At 53.4% G+C, this 24,439-nt stretch overlaps 1 protein-coding gene across 2 annotated transcripts in view; it reads left to right on the plus strand.

The window, feature by feature from the left end:
* LOC111145672 (calcium voltage-gated channel subunit alpha1 B) overlaps window positions 1-24,439 on the plus strand; it is a 184,449-nt gene that overhangs the window by 117,050 nt on the left and 42,960 nt on the right. For both annotated transcript variants that reach the window (XM_022500758.1, XM_022500759.1), the window contains exons 21-31: window positions 9,466-9,592; window positions 12,007-12,136; window positions 12,249-12,308; window positions 13,328-13,434; window positions 16,148-16,244; window positions 17,919-18,079; window positions 20,630-20,767; window positions 21,535-21,736; window positions 22,012-22,176; window positions 22,463-22,573; window positions 22,988-23,071. In XM_022500758.1, coding sequence (XP_022356466.1) covers window positions 9,466-9,592; window positions 12,007-12,136; window positions 12,249-12,308; window positions 13,328-13,434; window positions 16,148-16,244; window positions 17,919-18,079; window positions 20,630-20,767; window positions 21,535-21,736; window positions 22,012-22,176; window positions 22,463-22,573; window positions 22,988-23,071 — 1,382 coding nt within the window. The remainder of the gene's footprint in view (window positions 1-9,465; window positions 9,593-12,006; window positions 12,137-12,248; window positions 12,309-13,327; window positions 13,435-16,147; window positions 16,245-17,918; window positions 18,080-20,629; window positions 20,768-21,534; window positions 21,737-22,011; window positions 22,177-22,462; window positions 22,574-22,987; window positions 23,072-24,439) is intronic.

Genomic DNA, 24,439 nt, shown 5'->3' on the forward strand with positions numbered 1-24,439 from the left:
GAGGTTTGATGGTGGTAAATTCTCTCGGTTTGCTTGAAAAATCTTTATTTTAACCATTGTTAGTAAAAAGTACGGTTTTTTAAGATTATTTATTTATTTGACAGAGAGAGAGAGAGACAGATCACAAGCAGGCAGAGAGGCAGGCAGAGGGGGAGGGGGAAGCAGGCTCCCCGCTGAGCAGAGAGCCCGTTGCGGGGCTCGATCCCAGGACCCTGAGATCATGAACTGAGCCAAAGGCAGAGGCTTAACCCACTGAGCCACCCAGGTGTCCCCATAGTAGTTTTGTTTTGTGTGGAATTCTAGTTTGTTAGTGATTTTCTGTCCACGGTGCCACCATTCCACTGTCTTTTCGCCCCTGCCGTTCTTGTGGAGAACACAGCCGTCTGCCTGAATTGCTCTTCTGTGGGGCCCTGCTTCTCTCCAGGCTGCTTAAAGGAAAACTTTTTTATTGTGGAAAATCAGAGCATTGAAAGTAGAGACACAAGTATAATGAATCCGCATATTCTGTCACCCATCCTTAAGCAATTATCCACATTTTGTTAATCTTCGCTTTGAAACTGCTCATTTTTTTCCCTGTGCTTTTTTTTTTTTTTTTAAGATTTTATTTATTGGACAGACAGAGATCACAAGTAGGCAGAGAGGCAGGCTCCCCACTAAGCAGAGAGCCCGATGCGGGGCTTGATCCCAGAACCCTGGAATCATGACCCGAGCTGAAGCCACTGAGCCCCCCAGGCGCCCCATCTTCTTGATTAACCTCCATCCCCTTTCCACAGTGGCTGCGCCAGTTTGCTTTCAGGCGCTAGTGCCAGCGTGCGAGTGTCCCTTTCTCTCTGAACCCTGCGCAGCGCTTGCTGTGCACTGCTGGTTCTAGCCATTCTGACAGGTGCGAGGTGTATCTCCTTGTGGTTTTGATTTCCATTTCCCTGATGATGAGGGACACTGAGCATCTTCTCATCTAGATGCCGTCTTTGGGAAACATTCATGTCTTCCACCTATTTTTAATTGGATTACTTGGGGTTTCTTGGTGTTGACTTGTGTAAATTCCTTATAGATTTTGGATATTGACCCTTTATCTGACATGTCCTTTGCAAATACCTTCTCCCATTCAGTAGGTTGTTCTTTTTTGTGGTTGTTGAATGTTTCCTTTGCTGTTCAGAAGCTTTTTATTGTGATGTAGTCCCCATAGTTTAGTATTGCCTTTGTTTCCCTTGTCTCAGGAGACATATCTAGAGAAATGTTGCTACTGCTGATGGCAGAGAAATTACCCTCTGTTCTCTCTTCCAGGGTTCTTATGGTTTCAGACCTCACACTTAGGTCTTTAATCCATTTTGAGTTTATTTTTGTGTATGGTGTAAGACAATGCTCCAGTTTCATTCTTTTGCATGCAGCTGTCTGATTTCCCCAATACCATTTTTTAAAAAAGATTTTATTTATATTTTTTGAGAGAGAGCAGGAGAGAGAGCGAGCAGGGGGAGGAGTAGAGGGAGAAGGAGAAGCAGGGAGCCTGACATGGGGCTCGATCCCAGGACCCTGGATCATGGCCTGCGCTGAAGGCAGATGCTTCACCGACTGAGCCACCCAGGCGACACCCCCCACACCAAACACCATTTATTGAAAAGACTTTTTTTCCTTTGCATAGTCTTGCCTCCTTTGTCATAGATTAATTAACCCTATAAACATGGGTTTATTTTTGGGTTTTCTGTTTTGTTCTTTTAATCTGTCTATTTTTGTGTCGGTACATACTATTTTGATTACTACAGCTTTGTAGTGTATCTTGAAATCTGGGATTGTAACACCTCCAGTTTTGTCCTTCTTTTTCAAGATTGTTTTGTCTATTCAGGAATTTTTCAGTTCTATACAAATTTTAGGATTATTTGTTGTAATTCTGTGAAAAATGCTATTTGTATTTTGATGAAGTTTGCATTAAATCTGTAGATTGCTTTGGGTAATATGGACATTTTAACAATTTTTGTTCTTCTAATCCATGAGCCTGTAATGTCTCTCCATTTATTTGTGTCATCTTTGATTCCTTTCGTCAGTGTTTTGTAGTTTTTGGAGTATAGGTCTTTCCCCTCTTTGGTTAAGTTTATTTTATTATTTTTGGTGCAATTGTAAGTGAGATTAGTTTCTAAATCTTTCTTTCTGACATTTCATTATTAGTGTATAGAAGTGGAAGAGATTTCTGTATATGGATTTTGTATCCTGCAACGTTACTGAGTTCATTTATCGGTTCATTTCATGTTTTTGTCACTTAGAGTTTTTTGGTAGAGTCTTTGGGGTTTCCTCTTTAGGGTATCATGTCATCTGCAAATAGTGAAAATTTGATTTCTTCTTTACCAATTTGGATGCCTTTTATTTCCTTTTCTTGTCTGACTGCTGTGACTAGAACCTACCATACTATGTTGAATAATAGCGGTGAGAGTGAACGTCCTGCCTTGTTCCTCATCTTAGGGGAACAGCTCTCAGCTTTTCACCATTGCATATGATGTTGGATTTGGGTTTTTCATATAAGGCCTTTATTATGTTGAGGTATGTTCCTTCTAAAACCAATTTTGTTGAGGTTTCTTTTTTCCATGAATGGATGTTGTACATTTTTCTTTTTTAAAGAGAAGAATATATCATGTATTCTTTTGCCATTTGTCATTCAAATGAAAGATTATAGGATTTTTATCTTACTTCTTTGATTTTGTATTTATATCTCTTTTCCCTTATATGAAGCAGTTTATCTTTTTGTTTTGGGTTCACAGTAAAATTCAGCAGAAAGTGTAGATTTGCTATATATTCACTGCCCTTGCACATGTACAACCTCCCTTCCTATCAGCAACCCCCCCCACTAAAAGTGGTGCATTTGTTACAGTCAATGAGCCTACACCCGAAGTTAATAGTTGATACTGGAGTTCAGTCTTGGTGTTTTATGTTCTAAGTGTTTAGACAAATATATGAGGACATATAGCTACCTTTACAGTATCATGCAGAGTAGTTTCACTGCCCTAAAATTCCTTTTTTTTTGTCTTTGATTTTTGCTTATTCTGTTTTTTAAATATTATTGTTTAAAACATTGTATTTTTTAAGTATGTTGGCTTTGTTTCTAGCCACATAGTTGCCAAGCAAAATTTCTTGTTAGCCAAATAATTTCTCTGTAGATTATTTTTTTTTTATGTAGACACAGTTATACTGCCTATAAATACATAATTTTTGACTAACGAACTCGTTAAAGTCTGTTTTTCAATTTCCAGTTATAAAATTTAAATCTTAATTGATCTTTTTGTTCCTGATTACTGCCTTAATTTCTAACTTAATTGCACTGGGGGTTAAAGAACATGACCCGTATGATGGTTTCCTTTGAGATATACTTCTAATTGCTTTACGGCTTGGCACGCGGTCAGCTTTTGTAAGTGTTCCCCCCTGTGCTTAAGAGGAATGTTCTGGGGCACCTGAGTGATGCGAGTCGGTTAAGCACCCAACTCATCATTTCAGCTCAGGTCGTGATCTTGGGGCTGTGGGATCGTTTGGTGTGGGGTCTGCTTGTGAGTCTTTCTCCCCTCACTTTGCCCTTCTCACTCATGCTTTCTCCCTCTCTCTCTCTCCCTCTCAAATAAATAAATAAATAAATCTTTAAAAAAAAAGGAAAAGAGGAATATGTTTTCTCTAATTTGGGGAACACTGGCCTTAAAATTTTTTTAATGTATTTTTTTATTATGTTCAGTTAGTCACTGGCCTTTTTGTATTTGCTAAATCAAGTCTTTATTGCTAAATATTCTGTATATTCACTAATATTTTGCCATATCAATGACTGACCCATTGATAATTGAGTGAGGTGCATTGAAATCTTTCTTTCTTTTTTTCTTAAGACTTTATTTATTTATTGGACAGACAGAGATCACAAGCAGGCAGAGACACAGGCAGAGAGAGAGGAGGAAGCAGGCTCCCAACTGAGAAGAGAGCCTGATGCGGGGCTTGATCCCAGGACCCTGGGATCATGACCTGAGCTGAAGGCAGAGGCTTTAACCCACTGAGCCCCCCAGGCACCCCGAAATCTTTCTTTTTTTAGACTTGTCTGTTTTTAGGAATAGTTTGGAACATGCAGCTCATTGTAGAAAACAGTCTGACAGGTGACCGAGCGTTGTTATGTATGTTTCTACAACAATAGCTCTGTGAATATGAATCTCTTTTGTGGGGCTTTTTGTTTTATTTCTTCATTAAAAACCCCAAAACTTCTATTAAGATATATGTCGCTTTCTGTATTTGGGGGATTTTCTATGTGTGTGAACCCTTACGTCTCACAAGGTCTGAGCTACCACTGCTGCCCCACTGTCACTCCAGTGATTTTTTTCTTAAAGTCTGTTTTTCTGATGCGAAAATAGAACTGACCTTTTTTCTTTCGAACATTTGGCAGGTGTATCATTTTCCAGCTTTTGGCTTGCGACCTGTATGTGGCCTTACATTTTGGGCGTGTCTCGGGGACACTGCCTAGAACTGGGGGTTTGAAGTGCGCAGCCGGTGGCCAGAGCCGGAGCCGGGCCGCGCGTGTGACGGTGTGGGGTCACTCGGGCTCGCTTCGCTGGTCTCTTTCGACCTTTTTATTGCTTTATCCGCTTCAGAGTGCGGCATTCGTTCCATTTCTCCTGGGCTTTTTTCTTCTTTCCACTCCTTTTAGGAATACTAGAAATTGGTCACTTATTTGCTTATGTATCACATTTTCCCCTCTGCTAGTTTAAAAGCTACGAACTCTGTTTCGGTTTCTTTTCTCTCAGTGTTCCCTGTCATGGCGGCTGCGCTTGTGTCGCCAGGTCTGTCATCGGGTTCACTCTAAGCTCCCTTGGGTGATGCTGGGACCCTAGTGGCAGCTGCAATCACGCTTCTCCCAGCTTCCTTGTTACGGTCGTCCTTTGTGGGCAACGCTTTATCTTTTTCCTAATCCTAAAAAGTGGATGTTACTATTGTTTTGACTTTACAGAGATCACGTTTCTTTAGATCCATCCGTTTCTTGGCTTTCCTTTTTATGTTGCATCTGAGATCTTTCTTTGTATCATTTTTATTCTTTTGTCATTGAAGTATAATTAATAGACAGTGTTGTATTAGCTTCAGGTTTACAGTACAGTGACTCAGCAATTCTCTTTTTGTTTTTACTTATCTGAGAGGAAAGAGAGAGAGCATGGGGGTGGTGGGGCAGAGGCAGAGGGAGAAGCAGACTCCCCGCCGAGCAGGGAGGGAGCCTGACCTGGGGTTTGATCCCAGGACCCTGAGACCACGGCCTGAGCCAAGGGCAGATGTCACTGCCCGAGCCCCCGGGCACCCCGAGTCAGCAGTTCTCTGTATCACCCAGTGTTCGTCATGGTCAGTGGACTCTGGAGCTCCTTCCCCTATTTCACGCGTCTCCCCTCCTACCTCATCTTTGACAGCCGCCGGTTTTTACTCTGTATATAAGTGCCCATTTTTTTGCTTGTCTCTTTTTAATTTGTTTGTCTCTTTTTATTTTTTATTTTTTAAAGATTTATTTATTTGACAGAGAGAGAGGTCACAAGCAGGCAGAGGCAGGCAGAGAGAGAGGGGGGAGCAGGCTCCCCGCTGAGCAGAGAGCCCGATGCGGGGCTCGATCCCAGGACCCTGAGACCATGACCTGAGCCGAAGGCAGAGGCTTAAAACCCACTGAGCCACCCAGGCGCCCCTGTTTGTCTCTTTTTCATTTGTTCAAATGTTTTGTTTCTTAAATCCACATGTGAGTGAGGTCATATGGTATCTGTCTTTCTTGCATTTACTTACCTCGTTTAGCCTAATATTCCACAGATCTGTCTGTATTGTTGCCAGGGACGAGATTTCATTCTTTTCAATACTGAGCGACGTTCTGTCGTGCGTGTCCCACATCTTTATCCACTCACCTGTCTCTGCACCTTGGGCTGCTTTCACACTTGGCTGTTGTAAATGCTGCTGCCATGAACACAGTAGTGCCTGTAGCTTTCTGAGGAGTATTTTCCTATTCTTTGGGTAAGTACTCAGTAGTGGAATCACTGATCATGTGGTAATTCTGTTTTTCTTTTTTTTTTGAGGAGCCTCCGACCATTTTCCACCATGGCTGCACCAGTTTGCATTCCCACCAGCAGTGCACGAGGTCTCCTTTCTCTCCACACCCTCCCAACACTTATTATTTCTTGTGTTTCTGATAAATACCATTTTCTGTCTTTCTTAACTACAGACCTTCCTGCTACAACATGCTATGTGCATTCCTGAAAATGCCGTGCACTGGAGAGAATAGGCCTTGTCGGAAAGTTAGGGTAAAGGGCAGGGATCCCACACCGCGCAGCTCTGTAACTAGCACCCGACACCAACCGGAGCAGCCCCAGTAGAGCCGCGTGCCCACGAAGTTACCTCTGTCGGCACTGACAGAGCATCCAGCCTTTAGCCTTGCTGTCGTCCCTGACACGAGCTTCCTGGAGGGCGTTTGTGTCTAGTGGAGACAGGCCTCCTCTCGCACGTGCCGCAGTGTGCAGGGCAGGGGGAGTGATTGGGACTCACGTCTCATCTCCCTGACACCCCACTCTGGGATTTTGCCCCTCATTCCCAGATACTTCATCGTTCCCAAACACCAGTCTTTGTTTCTTTCTCCTTGTAGGAGTGTCGCTTTCTACTGGGCTGTTCCCTCACACTGCAAGTAGGTACATGGCCTTAGGGGGAAAGCTGGGGGTAATTTGGGGTCACCTCTGTGCTTCTCTTCTCCCCGGGATTGTAGCTTCTTGGCTTCTGTCCAAGCTGGTTTGTTCCCAGGGCCTTTAAGACAGTTACATTATGTGTTTTGTTCAGTGTTTTGGTTGTTTTCAGTGGGAGGATGAGTGCATTTTAAGTTTCTCTGCACAGGTCATGGAAATGCTGGGTTAATTTTATAGACATTTATTGTTCACTCATTTCTTTAAGGTTCGTTTTTTATTTATTTACATATTTATATTTTCATACTTTATATTCTTCATCTAACTTTTTTTTAACTCTTGCATCTGAAGCCGGGGTGGGGGGGTAACCTATTACTTATTTCTGCTGTCTTTCATTCCTGGGGACCTTGCTCCCTGGTCTGTTTGGTGATGGTTTTTATTTTGAGTTCGTATGTGACTGACCTTACTCTGCTATTTCTTGGCTGGACTTTTGTGAGATAATGAAGGCCTGTAGAAAATGAATTGATTGACTCCTTTTTCAGCTCTCCCAGGGTGGTGTACAGCTAGCGCCCTTCTGAATGTATAGGAGAGAAATTCTTTCCAGAGCATGGAGGTCTGGAGGGCTGAAATTCTCTTCAAGTTGAGATGGGTTGCCCAGTCTGTGGGGCCAGATGAAGGATGCTTTTGTCATGACCTTTGCTTTCCCAGAGGCCCAAGGCACCACCAGCCTGGGCTCAATTTAGCCCCTTGGAGGAGAGTAGTTCAGTGTGACCCCGCCTGGATCTCCCACCTTGTTGCAAGCCCAGGGCTCAGGGCCCTCATCCCAGCCTTGGCAGGTCATGTCCCCACGCAGTAATGTCTCAGCTCAAATCTAGAGCGCACTGGTGACAGCGGGAGCCGGTGAGTGCTGTGAGGACGCACGAAGCCCTTGGACCACGTCCAGCATGTGGCTGTTGCTCGTGAATGTTCTCTCATCCCTGCTCTGCAGCTGGCCATTTTGCTGGGTGGACTGTCCCGTTTCAGGATTTAATTTTCGTTATGGTCAAGTCTTGTTTGTTGGTTTGCTTGTTCATTTTTTAGTGACTTGCTTCTAACAATGAACTTACTTAGTCTGCTGCAGTTCCGTTTTGATCCTCTCCTGTTTTTTTGGTCTGCTTTGACTTAGTTGATCACATTTGTTGTTGCTGTAAATCTCTTTCAGGAGGAGTATTTCCATCCAGTTTCTGGCATCTTTGTCCCACTTATCTTGTGCAGCAAAACTCTTCCTTGAGTCCATATTGGTCCAGCCTTATTGTTATTGAGGAGTCTGAAGAGAAAAGCTATGGCTTTAAAATAATAAATTTTTCTTAATTTAAAAGTAATGCATGCTCATCATGAAAATAAATTTTTTAAATGTTAAAAATGTTGTGAAGAGAATTAAAATTCCTGTCCGCTATTGAGCGATCAGCACAATTAGTACTGTTTTGGTGTTGCTTCTGTCCCCACATGTATTACTGTTTTGGAGTTGAGTCATCCGGGATATACAACTATGCAACCTTTTTTTTTTTTAACTTAAAATATCGTAAGCTTCTTTTGTCATTGAAAGTATCTGTAGGCATTTTAAATATCTGTAGTATGGCGAATCATGTGAATATTGCATACTTAGTCTTTTTCCTACGATTGTGCATTTTATAGTTTTTTGTTACTGTAGAAGAACTGACAACAAACACCTTTGCAAATGCAGGTTACAGATTAAATCAGTGAGTAGAATTCTTTAGGACTTCTTTGCCAAATGGCTTTCTGGAAGATTCTGTAATGACATCAGCGGGGAGCTGCTGCCCTGAGCTCTTCCACGCATGCCCAGGACCTTTCCTCGGGCCCAGCCGTCCTCCCTGGGACTGGTGGCCGCACCCTCCTCTCCACTGCCTTCTAACATCCCTTTTCTCGTGAGACGCCATGTGAGGTCCAGTCCTGGGCCTTGGCTCCAAGTCACTGCCCCGTCTTCCTGGGCACCCCTGTGGTCTCAGAAACTCCGTTACCCATAAGAACAGAAACGCACCTTGAGATAGTGAGAAACGAAAAGTCAGTGGGAGAAAAAGCACGACGCACAGACACCAGAATCCACTTAACAGGAGCAGGAATCTACCTAAGAGAATCCACTTAACAGGGTGTTTTAACCCTGGGTAGTTTGAGCGGCGGGAAAGTAAAGGATGGAACTGAGGGGCAGGGCAGCGAGCGGTGAGGGGCTGAGCGGGGGGCCCCTGCGAGATGTGGCTCTGCTGAAGTCCTCCCTGGGCCACTGTCCTGGCTCTGTAGGCCTTTGCCAGGGTCCCAGGCTGGGTCCGCCTGGACTCCTGGGTTCAGAGGAGTATCTGTGGTCCAGGGCAGGCCCCTGCTCCTCCCTGTCCTGCTGGCCCGAGAACCCTGCGGGGTTTTCTCACCACACAGACACGTGCCGCCTTTTCTTCAGGAGGCACCAAGCCCTGAACCCAGTGAGCAGAGCCTGATGGCCCTGGTCTTAGGTGCTGAGGGGGACTTTGGTGTTCATAGAACATCTAGACCAGTGGTCCCTACTGGGGGCAGAGGTGCCCACAGCCAGGGGCCCAGGGCTCGGTGCTGCTCCCACCCTGACCCTCATGCAGGGGGAGGGGAAGAAGGGCGCCCAGTGCTGGCTCCGTCCTCGGCTGATGTTGGAGGGAGTCTCCTGTGAAGCGGGGTCTTAGGCACACGCCGTTCCCTGGCTGGTGGGGTTGGGGCTGGAACCTGTCTGCTGTGCGGGTGAGGCCATGTGATGCCAGCTTTGCAGGCACCACATCTCTAACTGGGTGGCCCTGTGTCCTTGTAGGTGGTAACGTGGACCTGGAAAGCCAAGCCGAGGGGAAGAAGGAGGCGGAGGCTGACGGTGTGGTGCGGAGTGGCCCCCGCCCCATCGTGCCGTACAGCTCCATGTTCTGTTTAAGCCCCACCAACCTGTGAGTCTCCTGTGTGCCCATGCCGCGTGCCTGTCCCGTGTCCGTGGTCCACATGCACGGTAGCAGCGTGTGCTAGACGTGGCCTGGTGGGCATGGATTCCATGCACTTTACATGTACTAGAGTCCTGATCACCCCAGCAATCTGCAATCACCCCACAGATGAGGATGGAGAGCCACAGGAAGGCCCCAGGCCCGTCCGCAGATGCACAGGAGTGAGCCCCAGTGGTAGGGCTAGGGCTTGAACCCGGTCAGCCGCAGAGCTGCCATCCCCGCTGCTGGGACTCCTCATTGCCGCGCACGTGTCCCATTTATGTCCCTCGTGTGTCCACCTTCTGTCGTGCCCACTGTGCATGCACGCCTGCGTTTGTCCACGATGTCCACTCACTTGTCCGCCTGTGTTTCTCCTCTTTGTTTATCATGAAGTCGCCAGCATTTCTCATCCCCTCATCAGTCCCACTGGTGCTGTAGGTCACCCAGTACTTACCTAATGGCAGGTTAGGTGCTGGGAGAACAGGGGAATGAGCAGAATGGACAAGGACCCCGTCCTTGACAAGCTTCTGTGCAGGTAGGAGAGACAGACAGCAAACCAGACGAATCAGTAGGGCACCTAAGACCTCATAGGGTGGGAGGTACTAGGAGGCAGCCCAGAGCTGCGGAGGGAACTGCTGTTAGGGTGGGAAGGTCAGGTTGGGTGTCAGTAGGAGGTGAGGTGGGTGAGGAAGGGCAGGGAGATCGTCCCCGGCAGAGGCGATAGAGCAAAGGTGCGAGGCAGCAGGGGTCCTGAGGGCAGAGCGTTTGATGGAGTCTGGCTGTGCCCTCCAGCCCCACCCCTCCACACGTGCCTTCTCTCTGCCCAGCCTCCACCACCCACCCTCCCTCCCTGTCTTGTGCTTTCCCTCAGCACCCATGTCCTGGGAGCTCACTGGGCTCTGCTAGGGAGCACGGTCCTGCCTGCGAGCACGGACGTGTGCCGGAGGAGCGGGTAGTGGCAGGCGATGGGGGGTCGGTGGGGACACGGCCAGCCTGGGCTTCCGCAGAGCCCTGCACAGAGCTCTGCGGGCAGGCCAGGTCTTAGGAGGAGATGATGGAGGTCGTGTGGGGAGTTTGGGAGTGAAATGCTTGGGAAGACATTTTGGAGAGAATCTGCGGAACTTGATAAATTAGATGGGGAGAGGGAAGGAGATGTCAGGGATGACCCCCAGAGTTTCTGCATGCTGGCTGCCCCCCTCCCCCACCCTGAGCTGGGGGCCGGCAGGTGTGGGTCCTGTGGAGCAGGGACAGTCCGCGTCATGTCTCTGCTGGGGATTGGGAGCCGGTTGGACTCTGGGCATGTGCGAGGGGGAGAGCTGAGGGGAATATTCAGTCCTGAGACGCAGGATGAAAGAGGCAGAGACAGAGTGTCCCGGAGAAGGGAGGAGAGGTGTGTGTGCACAGAGGATGGCGTGAGGAGGTCACCAGAGGCTCTGGTTGGTGGGGAGGCCAGAGTATGGCAGTGGTCACTGTGAAGAGGGGAGCACAGTAGCTCCTTCAAGGCAGGGAGAGAGTGGGTGGGGGTGGCTGGGAGGTGGAAGGTCCCTTCAGACCTATGGCCCTAAGAATAGGAAGTGGTGGTGAGAGAGGGGGCCGGGCTGCAGAGGTGAGACATGGGTCTGTCCCTGCCTCCCCCCGGCACTGGTTCTGTGGCTGCTCCTCCCTGTCCCCTGGGACTGGCTTCGCTGCCCCCCCTTCCTCCCCACCGAGGGGTCTTCCCAGAGCTCCTGGTCACTGCCTGCTGCCATGTCGTAGGCTTTGTCAGCATCTCAGAGTCTCCCGTTGGTGTCTGGCCACACTCCTGTGCAGCACCAGGCCCCAGGGTCCAGCATGTGCCTAACAGAGCAGAGTCGTGGTCAGTAATGCCCGTGGTGCTGCAGGGAGGCAGGCGACCCCACAGCCCTGGGGGGGACCCCGCAGCCCTGGGGGGGACCCCGCAGCCCTGGGGGGACGAGCATGGGCCAGCACGGACCTAGAAAAGGGTCCTGCACTCTCCAGAGAGGCCCGCCGTGCACAGGAGGCTGGGGTCCAGCCTTGTCCTCTCTGAGCAGAGCACCGCCCCCAACGCTTCTGTAAATCTCTGTAAATCTGTGGAGGGCGCGGCCGTCCACACACAGCAGGGGACTGTGTGGGGGTGGCTTCGAGCCCTCATCCCTCGTGTGCCGGCTCTGCTGTGGATTCCCACAGCTTTCCTGGCCCTCTTCCCAGGACGCCCCTCAGGACTCGGAGGCACCAGCAGGCGCCTGGCCACTGTCCACCACCTGCGGGGACATAGCAGAACCCGGGTCTGGGGTGGCGCGGCGCGCAGGAAGAGGCTGGGTGTGTGGCCTGGGGAGGGATCGGTCCTGCTCATCGGGGCCTTGCGGTCCGTGATCTGCCTGCAGGCTTCGCCGCTTCTGCCACTCCATCGTGACCATGCGCTACTTTGAGATGGTCATCCTTGTGGTCATTGCCCTGAGCAGCATCGCCCTGGCCGCTGAGGACCCAGTGCGGACAGACTCCCCCAGGAACAATGTGAGCGCTGCCCTCGGGCCGGAGGGGGCCGGGCCGGGTCCTGTCTGCTTGTTCTGGGGGCACGGGGGTGACGGTTGGGGCCGGCCTTTGACAGGCCCTCCTATGGTTCTAGGCTCTCAAGTACATGGACTACATCTTCACAGGCGTCTTCACCTTTGAGATGGTGATAAAGGTGAGATGAGTGGTTCCCTGGTGGCCCAGGGCTTCGCTTGTCTTCTCTCATGATGGGCCGGCCGGGCTGGGGCTGCTCACGGGTCGTGTGCTGGCTATGCCCTGGGTGTGCGCTCGTGAGAGAACCCGTGCACGTGGGCCTGCTCATGGGTGTGGCGGGGGGCAGAGGCCAGTTCACCAGATGCACACCCACTCTGGGGGAGCCCCCGGGGGCCACTCCTGGCTCTGCCACTCGCCAGCCAGGCCTCCAGGCTCCCGGGAACGTGTTCCCCTTGGGCCGGTCTCGTGACGTCAGGCTGGGAGGAGGGAGGGCTGAGTGGGTGCCGAGGACGTGTGCTCAGAGCTCTCGTGCGTCCTGTGAGGTGACGGACGCAGCCCTTCACCGCGCTCAGTTCTGCGCCTTGAGTCCTGATGGGCTTTGCTCCTTCCTCTGCGTCTGACAAGTGGCTGCGCGTGTGTGTGCACGCATGTGTGCAGTCTTTGCCCACAGGGCCGCTTAGGTTGTGCCCGCGGCTTGGTGGCTGGTGCGTGTGTCTGTCTGTCTGTGCGTGAGCTCCGCTTCTTCTCTTCCTCCTGCAGACTCATGGGGGAGGCACGTTCTTTGTTGTCCCGTTTTATAGACATGGAAGCTGGCGCTTGGAGACATGGGGGCGCTGGCCAGAAGTTGCAGCTGTGGGACTGGCAGAGCCAGGTCCTTGCGAACCCCACCAGCTCTTGCTCCTGCGGCAGAGAGCTGACCCCTGAGGGCCTGGGCAGGGTGTGGGCTTCTGTGGTGGGGGATGACTCCAGCCCGGCAAGGGGAGGGTGTCACCAGGGGGTGGGGAGCCCAGGCAAGATCTCAGCCAGCCGTGACCATGTAGGGATATTTGGATCAATGGTGTTGAGGTACAGAGGCCCTGCTGAGGCCCTTAGAAGACATGACCGGTGTGGCATCCTTCCCCCCAACCCCATGAGTCTGGGGCCTGGCCCTGCTTTGCTTTCTGAAATATTTAGCACCTAATATGTGTTTCTCCCCTGCAGATGATTGATTTGGGACTTCTGCTGCACCCTGGGGCCTACTTCCGGGACCTGTGGAATATTTTGGACTTCATCGTGGTCAGTGGGGCCCTGGTGGCGTTTGCCTTCTCGTAAGTACCATACCTGCCCTGGGTCTGGCCGGGCTGCCGTCCCGGGGCTATGGTCGGTGTGCAGGGGCCCCACTGGCCTCCATGGGCTGTGTGCAGCGTCTCTCCTGTCTACCTGGGACTGGGCTGTGTGGGGTTGAAAGCTTCTCATGGTCACCCGTCCCTGCCACGGCCTGTGGTTCTGACACTGGGTGGGCAGGCCTCCGGTTCCCCTGGTGCTCGCCTCTCAGGTCTCTGAGCACCACTCACCTGCCCTGACCTCAGCTGTGCCACCTGGAAAGCTGGAGCTGGCGGCTGCTGGCGGGCGCCTCCCCCCAGCAGTGTTAGACCCCCGGTTTCTCTGACTCCCTAGTGGGCAACACTCAGCTCCCTTGTGGCTGGGCCTGGATCGACTCCCTTAGACCCTGCGTGGTGGTGGGTGTGGGGCATGTGTGGGGGCTGGGGTGGAGCTACAGGGGAGACCCAGAGATCAGGAAGACCCGAGGGACGATATCTGCATCTTCTCTGAGCACTCGGGGACGGCAGCGCCTTCTCACTGACTCTCTTCTCTTTGTCTCTTTGTTGCTGGACTCTCGGTAGGAGCTTCGTGGGGTAATGCCTTCCCTCTGCCTCACATCATAGCACAGTGTGGCCCTTCTGGGCCGGTTCACTACCATGTCTCACCTCTGCTCACCCTCCACTGTCCAGAGTGCATGCTGCCGGGAGCCATGTCCCCAGGCCATGGGTCGCTGCCTCACCTCTGGGGACTGGGCTGGGGGCTGGGGCTGGGGCTGGGGCAAGGCCAGCCCTTGGTGAGCAGGGCACCCCAAGTGAGTTTTGCAGGCCGGGAATGTGGGCCCTGAGGGCAGTGAGGGCCTGGGTGGGAGCTGCTGTCCCCATGACTGCCAGGATGTTGGCCGTCCTGACGAAACTTCTCATTTGTCTTCTCCGGCAATGGGGCTCACTTTGTTCTCTCCGTTCCCCACGACTGCCTCCCGGCGATGTGTAGCATCTACTGTGGGGGTCATAACCGGTTTTCTTTGTATATAAAGTGTCAGTGAGGGGCTTAGGAGTAAGACAGGGAAGGGGTACAGTCCAGCCGGGCGGGCTCAGAGTGAGAGAGATCTCTGAGCTAGCAAGCGAGAAGTGAGGCCTCTGGACACAGAGCACGGACCACCTTGAGGCCTGTCCCTGCAGAGAGCCCTCCCCCAGGAAAGGAAAGCAGTGACCCTCCCTTCTGTATCTGCCAGGGGTCTGCCAGCCCACCCTGCCCCTATTCTCTTGGGACTGGTCTGCAGGGCCTCTGGAGAAACCTGGCCTGGGAGCGGGTGTCCAGAATGCTGGGGTGACAGGAACACCTGACGCAGTGTCTGGAGGTTGGCGGCTTCAGAGGGAATTTGACCTGCTCGGGGATGTAGGCCCTGGCTGGGTCTTGGGGCAGATATAAGGGACTAGGGCTCCCCAGCTCTCCTTAACCCACAGGCCCCACCTGAGCCTCATGGCTGCCTTTCCCTAGAGCTTAGCAAGAGCCCAGAGAAGACCACTGGAGGCTCTGCCCCCTCTTCCCATGCAAGGCTCCTTGGGAACTTGGAGGGAGGTGATCTCTGAGCAGGGTGGACTGGGACCCCCAGTCCTGAGTCCTCAGCCACTGCTGAGGGGGGACTGTGGCCTTGCTTCTGAGAATCGCCTCCTTAGGCAGCGAGAAGTTCGCTCAGGGGATCACCCCCCACCCCCGCTCTCTGCCCTGGCTTTAGGTCGGCGAGAAGGCTGCACCCAGAGTCTGACAACAGCTGGGCCCCTGGCAGCTTGAGGGAGCCAGCCGGGGCTGCCCCAGCTTCCTGTGTGCGTGGCCCTGATCTGGGCCTACTGGTCCTGGATCTCCAGGCTTGCGTCGGGTACCTGGAATTTTCTTTTCCTGACTCTCTGTCTTACTCCCCCACACTGGGTTTTCTTGTCTGCTGCTCAATTTGTCTCTCTGTGGGCTCTTTCCTCCTCCTTCCCTCCCTCTCTGTTTTTCTCTTTCCTTTGGTCTTTCATTCTTTCTTCTTTTGTCCACCCTTGCGTGGCTCCGTCCCTTCCGCTGCCCGGTACTCTCTAGCGTTTGCCGCCCTCCTTCACGCCTCCGCTTCCTGCACGCCTGTCTTCCTTCTCCTCCTCTCCCTCCCGGGCAGTTCTCCATCATCTGGAGGAGTGTGGGAGCAGCTGAGTGAGGACAGGCAGGGAGACCCAGTCACGTTCCCCTCACCTCCCTCTACCCGGACTGAAAAGCAAGAGAGACCAGCCCTTCTGGAAGGCTCTTGCCCTAATGGCTTGTAGGCTTCTGAGCCAGGTCTGCAGTCCCGGGGCCAGCTCCCTTCTCTCCTCTTTAGCCCCATGGTTGGTGTCAACATGGCGGCCAGATGAAGCTGGTTTGGGTGGGCGTTAGGGGACCCCTGGCATAGAGATGGCAGATGCGGTCTGTGAGAATGGGTTCTTTCCACCCGGAAGCCCGGCTTTCCCCGTATACCAGGTGCTGCTGCCCTGGGCCTGGCCTTGGTCTGCTCAGACGAGGCCTGGCTCGTGCTCCTGCAGGAGGGGTGTGGTGCCCGTGGGGCTGGCCAGGCGGGGGCCTGCCTGTTCCTAGACTGTCCTCCCTGGGGCCTACGACCGAATTCGCAGGGGAGCGCCCCCCGGCAGCTTTGTGGGAGCAGCGCGGGTGTGCGTCCTGCTGTCCGCATGTGTGGCTTCTCCCTTCTAGAGGATCCAAAGGGAAAGACATCAACACCATCAAGTCCCTGAGAGTCTTGCGCGTCCTGCGGCCCCTCAAGACCATCAAACGGCTGCCCAAGCTCAAGGTGAGAGCATGGACCCGGGCTTGGGCAGTGTGCAGGGCTGTCACGTGCACGTAGGGCTGTGCGTGCATGTATGTGTGCCATGTATGTGCGTGTGTGTGTGTCTGTGCACGCGGGTGTGCACGTGTGACTGCCTTGTGTGCCGTGTGGGTGTGTGCCGCGTGTGCGTGCACCTGTGTGTGCCGTGTGGGTGTGTGCCGCGTGGTGTGCTTGTGTCCACAGAACTCACCCTGTCTGGCTGCAGGCCCCCTCATGGGACGGGATGTGCGGAGCTCAGGGAGATCCCACGTTGTGTAAGTGGGTCTGGCTCCCTCAGCTCCTTGTCCCTAGAGGAGAGCTTCCTCTCGGGAGTGTTCTGGAAGGCTCCTCTCCCTTGACCCAGCAGCACCAGCAGCTGTTGTACAGGGAAGGGGAGGGTCTGCTGCGGGCCGCCTGGGTGGTTCAGGGTCCAGCTCCTGATTTCAGCTCAGGTCATGATCTCACAGTTGTGGGATCAAGTCCTGAGTCAGGCTTTGTGCTCAGTGGGGGCGTCTGCTCGGGATTCTTTCTCTCCCTCTGCCCTTCCTCTCTCTCTCTCTAACTAAATTAAATCACTTAAATTTAAAAAAAGGAAGAAGGGGCTGTCGAGAGAGGTAGAGGGTCCTGAGGGAGAGGCAAGGAGGGTGGGTGTTCCTGAGAAGTGGTTCCTGGGCTGGGCCCCAAGGATTGGCGTGGCTGAGGTCCTGGAGAAAGGAAAGAGTGTGAATCCAAGCCCTTGGAGTTGTGCTAAAACACGATATGTACTGAGCGTGGCCCTCACTGTGAGGAGTGCTTGCGAAACTTCCCACTTGGTTAAACCCATCAGATGGTGTAGTGACGTCTCCTGCACAGCACGCAGAGGCAGGCCTCGCAGACCTGAAGCAGTGTGGGGATCACAGAAGGCGGTGTGCTTGGGGGAGGGGGCTGGGGGTGGCTTGAAGGCAGCTTCAGGTGGGGACTCAGACCTGGGCGGGCAGCTCAGAGGTGTCATGGCCCCTGGGCAAGGGGGCCGCGGCTGCAGGTGCTGAGACAGCCGCTGGTGTTGGAGTGTGCCAGGCGGCATCTCAGGAGATGATCGTGCACCTGCGTCTTTGCACAGCCCGGGCTGCCGGGGGTCCCCTCAGCTCTGAGGGACAGGGACCAGCTCAGGGTCCGCCAGGCAGTCCAGGTCCAGCTGAGCTTCCAGGCAGGGAAGATCCTGAGAAGAAGCCTTGGTGGTGGTGCTAACAGACGGCAGTCACCTCTGGGCTACACCAGAACACGCTTCAAGTTCCCGTGTTGGAGCTGGCCACAGCACTGCGGCTTTTCCGCCCCGTGCTGGCTCGCACTGATGGGCAGGGGCACAGTTTTCCACCCCCCACCCCGGCAGGCCCGGACGCGGGAGCAGAGGGCTGGCCGTCTCCCCACCCCAACCCTGTTCCCGCCGTGTGGGCTCCTCCCAATGCTGGTTGACTTGGGCTCTAGGCCGGCCTCATGCAGGTGGCCTGTCCGTGAGTGTCCCGCCAGCGTCTGGGCCGTCTGCCCGTGTGGCCCCTTCTCACGCCTCCTGCCCCCCCAAGTCCCGGGAGACGCAACGGCTGTGTCGGGGGATGGGTGGCGGGTCCTTCCGTGGGTCCGGACGAGACCCCGAGCCTCTGAGCCGGGCCCCCACCCCTGCAGGCCGTGTTCGACTGCGTGGTGAACTCGCTGAAGAACGTCCTCAACATCCTGGTCGTCTACATGCTGTTCATGTTCATCTTCGCTGTCATCGCCGTGCAGCTCTTCAAGGGCAAGTTCTTCTACTGCACCGATGAGTCCAAGGGGCTGGAGAGGGATTGCAGGTGAGCCAAGGCTGGGCAGGGCTGGGGAGGGGCTGCGGGGCTGACTGAGAGCAGTGCCTCTGCCCCAAGGCAGCATGGGGGCTTCCGGCTCATCTTCCTCAGCAGAGTCAGGGTCCAGCCATGCTGTGACATGGTCTTCCTGCCCATGGACATCGGGGAGCACACGGGGGCCGCTGCGGTGGCCGGAGGGCTCCAGGCCAGGCTCTGGGATCAGGGGGCTGCCCTCTCTGGACCTGGCCCCACCCCACAGGAAACAGGAGAGGGGCACTCGGTGGGGGGAACTAGGGGAAGGGGAGGTAGGGACTGGGGTGGGTGCTGAGCAAGGCAGCAGGGGCGGCTCCTTCTCCCCCCTGCAGGCGATGGTCCCTGTCGCCTCTGTTCAGGCAGTGTTTTCTGGTGCGAGCGTGTCACCACGTGCCTGCCGCTCTGTGCCTGCTGGGCATGGGGGATGTTTCCAGTCGGAGGCCTTCCTGACTCGTCCGGGGCACACTTGGGCTTTCTGTCTTGTGCTCTTCAGCCTTTCTAACGTGGGGCTGGTGGCCCTTCTCTGTGGTGTGATTCGTGTGGTAGCCAGTGATGCTGGGTCCTCCCCAAGTGATGGACCGCTCAGTGCCCCAGGAAGGGTCTGGGCGTGGCTTCACCTTTTGTCCTGTATGGGCTGTCTCTCTCTTTCTAACTGATTCGTAGGAATTTTGTAAGGTCCTAGATCACCATCCTTTGTCAGATCTATGGTTACGGTTGTCTTTTTCTCCTTTGTGGGGTGTTTTCAACTTTTTAAAACGTGTCTTTTCCGAAAACAAAGTCGTGATTGTAGTATAGTCCACTTTATCTCTGTTGTATTTAATGGTCCTTGTGTCCTGTTCAGAAAATCTACCTGAAGGTCAGGGAGAAGTCCTCTTACGTTTTCCTCCACAAGTTTTATTTTTGCCTTTCCCATTTGGATCTGGGATCTCTCTGGGGTTGATGTCGGTGTGTTGGGTGAGTGTGGATACAGACGGATTTCTGTGGGTGGATACCCAGCTGGCCCGGCACCATTTATTTGCAAAGACCCATCCTCTCCCCCATTCCGTGATACGCTTTGTTTTTATTAAGGTATGATTCCTATGACTCATCCCCTGAAAGTACACAGTTCAGTGATTTTTAAATGCACTCACAGTTATGGGCAACCATCACCACAGTCAATTGTAGAACATGTTCATAAGTTGAAAATAACACGAAAAACTCCCATGTCCTTTATTACCCACCAGCTCCCCATCTCTAGCCCTCAGCAACCGTGAATCTTTTTTTTTGTCTTTACAGATTTCCTTGTTTGTCTAAAGGAAATCATAACGACATGGTCTTTTTTGTCTAACTTCTTTCATTTTTGAGGTCACCCTCACTGTAATGTGTGTCCGAACATCGTTCCCGTTTATGGTTGGATTTTATTCCATGCTGCGGGTGTGGCCCAGCGTGTCTACCTGGTCCTCTGTCGACGGGCATCTGGGTGGTTTCCGTCCTTTGGCTGGTGTAACTGATGCTGCCATGAAGTGTTTGTGTGGATGGATGTTTTCATCTCTCTGGAGTGGACCCGTTGCCCTGGACTTGATGGGTCCGTGGGGATCGGGCTCCTCCGGCGTGGCTGACCTGGTCTGTATTCCCAGCAGCAGTGGGGGAGAGTCCTCATTTCTCCACATCCTTGCCAGTTCTTGTTATTTTCCCTTTTAAAAACTAATTATTGCTCTCCTCATGGGTATAAAGTGGCATCTCACTGTGGTTTTCTTTTGCATTTCCTGGATGACTCCTGATGTTGAACGTCTTCCGTGTGCTGATCGCACGTTGGTATACCTTCTTTGGAGAAATGCCGATTCAGATATTTTACCCATCTTTTTAATTGGGGCATTTTTTTTGGTAATTGATTATGATTGTTCTTTATATACTCTAGATCCAACTCTTTTTTTTTTTTTAAAGATTATTTATTTATTTGACAGAAATCACAAGTAGGCAGAGAGGCAGGCAGAGAGAGAGGAGGAAGCAGGCTCCCCGCTGAGCAGAGAGCCCGATGCGGGGCTCGATCCCAGGACCCTGGGATCATGACCTGAGCCGAAGGCAGAGGCTTTAACCCACTGAGCCACCCAGGTGCCCCTCTAGATCCAACTCTTACCAGAGAAACGATTTTCCAGTATTTGGTCCCGTTCCGTGTTGACGAGGCTCTGGAGCACAAAGCTTTCCATTTTGATGGCGTCTGCTTTACCTCCTTCTGGGGTTGGCGTCCCGTCTAACAGTCGTTCCCCTCATTCCGGGCCCCCAGGGTCATCGTCTCACAGCTTTCTAGTGTTAGCTCTCACCTGCACGTCTTCATTCCGTTTTGCGTTGGTCTTGTACCTGGAGGGAGGTGGGGTCCAGCTTCCTTCTTCTGCGAGCGGCCCCTGCTGCCCAGCGCTCTCTGTGAAGAAGACTGCTCTTCCTCCGTTGGACGGGCAGCCATTCCAGAAATCAGCTGGCTGTAGACAAACGTGTGTATTTGGATCCTCTGCCTTTATGCTCTGACCTCGTGTGTGTCCTCGTCCCCAGGGGCCAGTATCTGGACTACGAGAAGGAGGAGGTGGAGGCCCAGCCACGGCAGTGGAAGAAATACGACTTTCACTATGATAACGTGCTCTGGGCTCTGCTGACGCTGTTCACGGTGTCTACGGGAGAAGGGTGGCCTATGTGAGTGCTCACTGGCTCCATGTGGCAGAGCAGGGAGAGCAGAGGGGCAGCTCGGGCAGGGAGTCCCCACCCTGCGTCCAGGCATGTTTTAGTCACCCGGCAAATGCCCCGTTTGCCCCTCCCGGGGCAGACACGGCTCTGCTCTCCAGGAGTGGGAGGAGCAGGAGATCTAGACAAGGTGCACAGCACAGCGATCTCCTGAAAATCGTTTCTGAATGGTTGAAGGCCGGAGGGAGGATGGGCTACTCCGTATCTCCCTGTCCTGCCCTTCTGGCCCCAGTTAAGGGTGGGCAGAGGGATGTATGTGTTCTGTGCCACACTGGATGACAGGGGACTCCCTTTGGGGCTGGGAGGACCACCACACAGAAGGTGGGATCAGTGCTGTGTCTGGAGCCCAGGGCTTTCTAAAGGCGGGTGAAGCTGGGCATGAACTGGTGAGCTGGGCATGAGCAGGTGTGAGCCAGGAGTCAGCAGGGTAGGGCAGAATTCCTGGGCCTCCACCTGTCCTGGGGTTAGGATCTCTGGGCCCCGGAGACCGCCCCTTGATGGCTGTCCACCAGCCCCGAGTACAAGCCCGTTGGGAAGGTTGTCTGCCTCAGGAGACTGCAGTCCTGGGGAGCGGGCTAGGGTCCACAGTGTTGAGTACCCCCTTCCTCTTGCCGTCCCTGGGCTCGGGTATGGAGGCCTCACCTGTCATACAGGTCTTGACTTTCCCATGGCTCTGTTCCTCGGGTCCCCCTGACACTTGGTGTTTGCCCTTGGTGCAGGGTCCTGAAACACTCCGTGGATGCCACCTATGAGGAGCAGGGCCCCAGCCCTGGATACCGCATGGAGCTGTCCATCTTCTATGTGGTCTACTTCGTGGTCTTCCCCTTCTTCTTTGTCAACATCTTCGTGGCCTTGATCATCATCACCTTTCAGGAGCAGGGGGACAAGGTGATGTCTGAATGCAGCCTGGAGAAGAACGAGGTGGGTGGCTCCCTCTTCTGCCTCATGTGCATGTGGGCCGTGGATGCTCTGCTGGGCCCCCGATGGGCAACAGAGGCAGAAGCACTGGACTTCCCTTCCGTGTGGGGCTCACTCACTGCTGCAGAGCCGGCGGCCAGCACAGGGGGCGGGGAGAGAAGGAGGAGGCTGGCCTGGGCTGCCTGCGAGGGTGGAAGACATGGGTGGGATGCTCTGGGTGCTCCGGTCTGGGGGTCCCCCTGCCCCCTCCGGGTGCTCACTGCCCCTTCCCCATGCAGAGGGCTTGCATCGACTTCGCCATCAGCGCCAAGCCCCTGACGCGGTACATGCCCAGGGACAAGCAGTCGTTCCAGTACAAGACCTGGACATTTGTGGTCTCACCTCCCTTTGAGTACTTCATCATGGCCATGATCGCTCTCAACACGGTGGTACTCATGATGAAGGTATGTGGGCCTGGCACGGGGGACAGTGGGGGATAGCTGGGGTGTGAGAGAGCCGCCGTCATGGCTGATCACATCCTGGGCAGCATGGGGTGCCTACTCTAGCCCCGTGCCCAGGGTTCTCTGTGGGCTGAGACAGTGTGTCCTGGGAGAACACGGGGAGAGCAGGGACGGCTGTCCCTACCTTGGGCAGGCAGGTGCGCAGTTCTCTATGCTCTGGCAGGAGGTCAAGGTGGGGGTGTTGGGGGGCAGCCGAACCTGCGGCTGATGGCACTCATTCCCCACACAGTTCTATGATGCACCGTATGAGTATGAGCTGATGCTGAAATGCCTGAACATTGTGTTCACGTCCATGTTCTCCATGGAATGCGTGCTGAAGATCATCGCTTTTGGGGTGCTGGTAGGTGTCTTGGCTCCCTCTTGGCCTTTTGGTGGTCTGCACTCTGGCTCCCTCTCTGTAGGGGACCCTTCAGGGCCTCAGAGCATGGAGCTGGGAATTCCCTGAGCCCCCAGAGCAAATGTGACATTGCCAGGGCCCCGAGGAAGGGGCTGCTCCTGTGCTCTCAGCTGCCTGAGCTCCGCCCCAGCCCAGCTCCTGGAGACAGGCAGGGCCATGTTCCTCCTTTCTGGACGTATAGCTTTCGGTTCTGCACCTGCCCAGACCCACAGGTGTTTGCTTACCCAGCTGTGGTGTCCCACCTGGGGTGGCCCACCTGTCCCTCTGCTCCTTTCTCGATGAGGACACTTCCTGCGGCTCTGCGCCTGGCTTCTGCCTTGCTAGCCTCCAGCAGTAACTGCTCTTTTTTCTCTCTAGAACTATTTCAGAGATGCCTGGAACGTCTTTGACTTTGTCACTGTGTTGGGAAGTATAACTGATATTTTAGTAACAGAGATTGCGGTGAGTAGCATTTCCTGTCCTTCCTCCAGGGCCCCAGACTGGTTTCCTTCTGGGCGGGACTCCCTTGGTGTACCTCCAGGTCCTGAGTGTTAGGACCCCTCTCTCTTGCCCTAGGAGCCCCTGGAAAGAAGGAGGCTTCTCTCCAGAGGTGGAGTTGGGGGTTGGGTATTATCTTGGGAAATGCATTTTCTTGGATAAGAAAGGGGTTTCCAAAAGGTCTTCTGGTCTGGTGGTCTGAGAGTCACCTAGGAGCTCCATCACTAATGACTGACTTGGAAGACAAAAATCTTTTAAATCTGCGTGTGTCTAAGAAATCGAACAACTTGGCACCAAATTACATGAAGTGAATTTAGACTATTTTAGAATATCAGGTTTGTTGTGTGTGTGTGTGTGTGTGTGTGTGTGTGTGTGTGTAAATAAAATGAGATTACTTGTCCATATCATACTCGGATTATGGGCGAAAACTGACCAAATGCTACAACATAAACTTGTCTCGACAAATGTCACAGAATCTGAATTCAGGCCTGAAGTTAGAATTAAATGGCGAAACATCTCCTCTCTTCCTTAGACTGGGTTCTCCAGGAGCAGGCACGGAAGTGGGGCTCTTGTACAAGTCGTTCTAGGAGGTGCTCCCAGGCAAAACTGCACGAGCGGGGTTTGTGGAAATGGGTGGTAAGCGAAGGAGCATCAGGAGTGTTGGATCTGGAGCCCAGTGTCGGGTGGGTTTGGTTCGTCCCCCAGGGGGCCCAGAGACAAGGGGGCCATGGCTCAGAGCTCTTGCCTCTGCACTGGTCAGTCCACAGCTATGGGCCGCACCTGGGGTTCAGTGGTCAGATGCCTCCAGCCCTCCTGAGTGCACCCCATGTGGAGGCTCTGGCAGCCCTGGGGAAGGAGGAGTACCAGTCTGCATGGTGACAGGGCTGGATGGGAGTGCCTGACTGACTGCTGTGTTCCCGGCCCCACTCAGCTCTGCCCACATCTCACACCGGGTTCACTTCCCTTGTTCTTCAGGGTGGTGCTGGCCTCTGGGTCTGGGGCAGGGGGTCGGGAACACCTGGAGCTGGTCTGAGTCCAGGGGAGGCTCACGTACATGTTCTTCCTGTCCCTCTCTTGGGGTCGCCTGACTGGTGGCCAGCCTGCCGTGGCGCGGGTTGCTGGGCCGGATCAGGAAGCCTACAGTGTCACCCTGTGTGGCCCAAGCCCCAGCTCGTCACACTTGTGTGGTTCTGACTGACATAGTACCCCAGTTGTCATTGAGACTGGTCATAGAGCATCTGGAAAGGCCCTGGTGAACCCCCTGATTTCCAGACTTCTTCCTGCCCTGTGTAGTGGCAGCTCTGCCCTTCTCAGTGACCAGCATCAAATACC

The sequence above is a fragment of the Enhydra lutris genome, unplaced genomic scaffold (assembly GCF_002288905.1).
Source record: "Enhydra lutris kenyoni isolate GAN:26980312 unplaced genomic scaffold, ASM228890v2 scaffoldscaffold13, whole genome shotgun sequence".
NCBI lineage: Eukaryota > Metazoa > Chordata > Mammalia > Carnivora > Mustelidae > Enhydra > Enhydra lutris.